The 4,821-nt window shown below is 42.3% G+C and overlaps 1 protein-coding gene across 1 annotated transcript; it reads right to left on the minus strand.

Moving 5' to 3' along the window:
• Positions 1-3,678: 3,678 nt before the first annotated feature.
• LOC124508183 (olfactory receptor 10G3) lies at positions 3,679-4,608 on the minus strand. Its single transcript, XM_047074600.1, has one exon. The coding sequence runs from the start codon at positions 4,606-4,608 to the stop codon at positions 3,679-3,681; it is 930 nt and encodes a 309-aa protein (XP_046930556.1).
• Positions 4,609-4,821: the final 213 nt, after the last annotated feature.

Here is a 4,821-nt window from a genome sequence, read left to right on the forward strand (position 1 = left end):
CCCCCATGCACTACACTTCAATGACATCCCTTTCCTTTCAAACATGCCAAACTCTTACCCACCCCAGGGCCTTGTATTAGCCTTTCCCTCTATTCAGAAAACTTTTTCCTGAGATTTTCATAGCTATGGCTTTCAAAAAGTCTTTTATTATGGACATTTACAAACATACTTGAGTAGTGAGAGCAGCGAAATGACACCTCATGTTAAGTTAGCTTCAGTGAACATATGGCCTAACTTTTTCATCTATATTTCTCCTTAATCTTTCCCCAGCCCCGTTCCTTATTGTATTTTTATTTTTTAACTGTGGTTAAATACATATAATATTTACCAGCCTAACCATTTTTTAAAAAATATTTATTTATTTTTGAGAGAGAGAGAGAGCACGAGAGAGAACGAGCTGGAGAGGGGCAGAGAGAGATGGAGACACAGAACCCAAAGCAGGATCCAGTCTCTGAGTGGTCAGCACAGAGCCCAAAGCCCAGTGCAGGGCCTAAAACCACTAGCCATGAAATCATGACATGAACTGAGGTCAGATGCTTAACTGACTGAGCTACCCAGGTGCCCCTACCAGCTTAACCATTTTTTAAACATACAGTTCAGTAGTGTTAAGTATATTCACACTCTTGTGCAACCATCTCTGGAACTCCTTTCATCCTGCAGAACTGAACCTCTACCTACTAAACAACAACTCCCCACTCTCCCCTCTCCTCAGCCCCCCGGCAACCACCATTCTACTTTCTGTCTCTATGAATTTGACTCTTCTAGGAATTCATTTAAATGAAATCATACAGTATTTGTCTTTTTGTGACTGGCTTATTTCACCTGGCATAATATCTTAAAGATTTATCCATGTTGTAGCATGTGTCAGAATTTCCTCCTTTTAAAAGGCTGTATAATATTCCAATGTATGTGTATATCACATTTTGTTTATCCAGTCATCCATCAATGGACACTTTTGGCTATTGAGAACAATGCAGTGATGAACATGGGTGTACAAATATCTCTTGGAGACCCAGCTTTCAATTCTTTTGGGTATGTACCCAGAAATGGAATTGCTGAGTCATTTGGTAATTCTACTTTTAATTTTTTTAGGAACCCCCATACTGTTTTCCATAGTGCCTGCACCATTGTTCATCCTAGTGTACAACAGCCAAGAAGTCCACAGGAATCTTAAACTGACATTAGTCCTTCCTGCAAGCTCATGCCTTGGATAGCAGCCTCAGAGCCACAAGGAAATGTAAGTTCCTGATATGACTTTCCCAACAGCCCTTGTGATCGACAGTCTCCCCTGCCTCCTAGCACCTTCCTCTTATGTGTCATTTATTTTTTAAAGTTTTAAAAAATGTTTATTTTTAAGAGAGAGAGAGAGAGAGAGAGAGAGAGAGAGAGAATGAGAGAGAGAGAGAGCACTTGAGCTGGGGAGGGGCAGAGAGACAGAGGCTCTGTGCCACCAGTGAAGAGCCTGATATGGGGCTCGAATCCATGAACCATGAGATCATGACCTGAGCCAAAGTCCAATGGTCAACTACCTAAGTCACCCTGGAATTCCCCCTTATGTATCCTTTAAATAAGATTCCTTTGTGGCTTACTAAAATTCTGCTCTTTTGGTTTGAATAATCTGGCTTTAGTCTAGGAACCCCAAAACATTCCACCTACTGACCTGAAAAAAGACATGTGCCCCAGGTCCTGCCTCTGTTTGTTTTCTGCCTTGACCTCCCATGTGACTCCTTGAGGCATGCTGGGTAATTCTTCCAGGACCTGTGAGTGATAAAGTTCTCTATTTCAATCCTACTACAAATTACCATCCACCATCCTACGCTCCACTTAATACACGTTAATTTAACAAATTCATAGTAGAGTCCAGTCTACTTTTTAAACAAATGTGGGGCACCTGGGTGGCTCATTTGGTTGAGCGTCCGACTTTGGCTCAGGTCATGATCTCACAGTTCGTGAGTCTGAGCCCCATGGTGGGCTCTGTGCGGACAGCTCAGAGCCTGGAGCCTGCTTCCGATTCTGTGTCTCCCTCTCTCTCTCTGCTCCTCCTCCACTTGTGGTCTGTCTCTCTCTCAAAAATAAATAAATGTTAAAAGAAATTAAAAACCCCACAAATATTTGCCCCAGAATTACTCCATTTTGATCTGTATTTTTATTATACACTTACAGATCATTTTAATGTTGATTTAAAAAAAATAATTTTTTATTATTCTCATTTATTAATGTTATTTGATTAATTGTTAAAACAACAGGTATGATAACCATTGTGCTAGGCACCTGGGAAAATAGGAGCAAGATGTATAATAGCCTTTGGAAATATTTTTGGCTTATCAGCTGTAGCTCTAAGTTTATTTTTGTAATTCACAGTTTAGTCATTTTATTTATTAAATATTTTGAAAGACTAAGATTTCAGAAGTAATGTTTTAGTGTAAGGGAGTTGATATCCAGTATATTGTTTGTTTTGTGAACAAAATGCTGAAAAATTGTGTCAGTGTGTCAGTCAGCTTCATCCAAAGGAGAATGGTTAGTTTTTTTGTCTCCTATATCAATTAGGTGAACCTAATTTCCTTTGGAAACGAACATTTACATGCCCAAACTGCTGACTCTCGGCTATGCCCAAGAGACTTTGTTTTATAGATAACATGATATCATTCATCACATGGATAAGCAACCATCCACTATGACAAGCTGGAGAATGAGGCAGAATCACAACAGAATAAGATTGGAGGTGTGAGGGGATTGAAACAACAGATACCGCACCAAGTTTGCCCACATTGATTAGGCCCCAGCCAACTTAATGAAAGCTTGTCAAGCTCACAAATCTAAATGGATATGAAATACTCATTTGGGAAAAGTACTTCGGTTCCCTGGTTAATTGTCCTATTATTTTATTTATTTAAGCCATAGCTACACCCAACGGGGGCTCAAACTCACAACCCCTGAGATCAAGAGCCATGAGCTCTACCAACTGAGCCAGCCAGGTGCCTGCCCTATTTTCTTTCAATGGGAAATTTCACACTGAGCTTTACTTTTTGGCATGGGGGAATTTATTATTGAGACATTTGAAAAGACTTCATTGCCTTTTTGCTGGGGAGGTATTGTTTAATTTGGTTTGGTTTGTGAAAACACCAGTTTAAGAGGAGTGTTATTTCTTCAGCAGGCAAGGGAGAGGAAGCACTTTAGTTCCTCCCCACATCCTATGATGACCTCAGGAAGTTCCCCAGAGCCAGGCCTGTTAACATGCATGTAGCACGGCATCTATAGTTTCTCTTCTAGCATTAGCTGTTGAAGTTAATATCCAATTGGAACAGAACAGAGGAACATTCTTCCATCAAAGGAACTATAGTCCTTCTTAAGCTTGGCCAATGTAAGCCTAGAGGCTGAAAAGCCCATTAGGTGCTTTTGTTCTGTCAGTTCTCTGGATGTGGAAGCATGCCAGCTTTTGAGTGACTTTAGTCTCACTTTCTACTGTTGGAGTAGCTGAGGTTGTTTGTCTGAAGGGGATACCAAGGAACTGCTAGAAAGTGGTATTTTACTTAAAACTGTGTTTGCTCTTATTGTATTGATATTATATGGCTACATAAAAGAGAAAAATAATAATAAAGAAAACTTCACTGAAATGTAAGCATTAGGATAAACTGTGAAGGTTTCACCAGTGGGGGACAGACACTTTCAAACCTCGCTCTAAGTCCCAGGGCCTCCTATCATTCTCTTCAGGGCCAGCTTTACCTCTTGGTTCCGCAGAGTGTAGATGAGGGGGTTGAGGAAAGGAGTGATAGCTGTGGGAAATAAGGCAGCTGCCCCATCCAGGGGGCTGTTGGTTTCAGGCCTCAGGTAGATGAAGGCACAGGGCACATAGTACACGGTTACCACGGTTACATGGGCCCCACAGGTTGAAAAGGCTCGGCGCCGCCCATCAGTTGTGCGGATTCTCAGGATGGCCTGAGTGATCTGTACATAGGAGAGGAGGATCAGGGAGAAACAAGTGGCAACCACCACCCCAATGTCCACAAAGGTCACCTGCTCGTTGACTGTTGTATCAGTACAGGCTAGCCTCAAAACTGCAGGGATGTCACAGAAGAAGTAATCTACCTGGTTTGGCCCACAGTAGGGTAGACGGAAGGTTAGGATAGCCTGGAGGGCCCCATGGATGGATCCTGCCACCCAAGCTCCAGTCACAAGCAAGGTACTCAACTTAGCATTCATGAGAATATGGTAGCGCAGGGGCTGGCATATTGCCAGGTACCTATCGTAGGCCATCAAGGTATAGAGGAAGCACTGGGTGCTGCCCAAAAAGTGATAGAAATAGAGTTGAGCAACACAGCCGCCAAAGGGGATGGGTTTGATGCCGAGAGTGAAGTTCATCATGAGGCGGGGGACAATGATGGTAGAGATGCCCATGTCAATGACAGAGAGAACACCAAGAAAGATGTACATGGGACGGGCATGGAGCTGCGGGTCTACCCAGACAGTGACTAGAATGAGCAGGTTTCCCAGCTGAGTCAGGATGTAGATTAGCAAAAAGAACACAAACAGAAATGTCCTTAGTCTGAGTGGGTAGGGAATTCCTGTGAGAATGAACTCAGTCAACGATGTGCTGTTGACTCTTTCCATCCTCTGGAGATCTTACCTAGAGAATGGACAAGAGAAGAGTTAGCACGGAAGTGAGAAGGAAGTGAGGAAAAACTAGAGAAAGAGCTTGTAAAAAATGAAGCACAATGATGGAGAAGTTTCTTTATGTGGGGGAGGTGACAGATAGGGAGAAGTATGCTTTATGGCAGGAGATGGCCTATTTAGTAAATACAGTTTTATTGGAACACAGCCATG

This window comes from Lynx rufus, unplaced genomic scaffold (genome assembly GCF_022079265.1).
Source record: "Lynx rufus isolate CCGP_SWC_20201006 ecotype Redwood Valley unplaced genomic scaffold, mLynRuf1.p SCAF_13, whole genome shotgun sequence".
NCBI classification, from domain to species: Eukaryota; Metazoa; Chordata; class Mammalia; order Carnivora; family Felidae; genus Lynx; species Lynx rufus.

Coding starts and splice junctions, on each gene's coding strand:
- LOC124508183 (XM_047074600.1), bottom strand. CDS start 4,608: ATGGAAAGAGTCAACAGCACATCGTTGACTGAGTTCATTCTCACAGGA.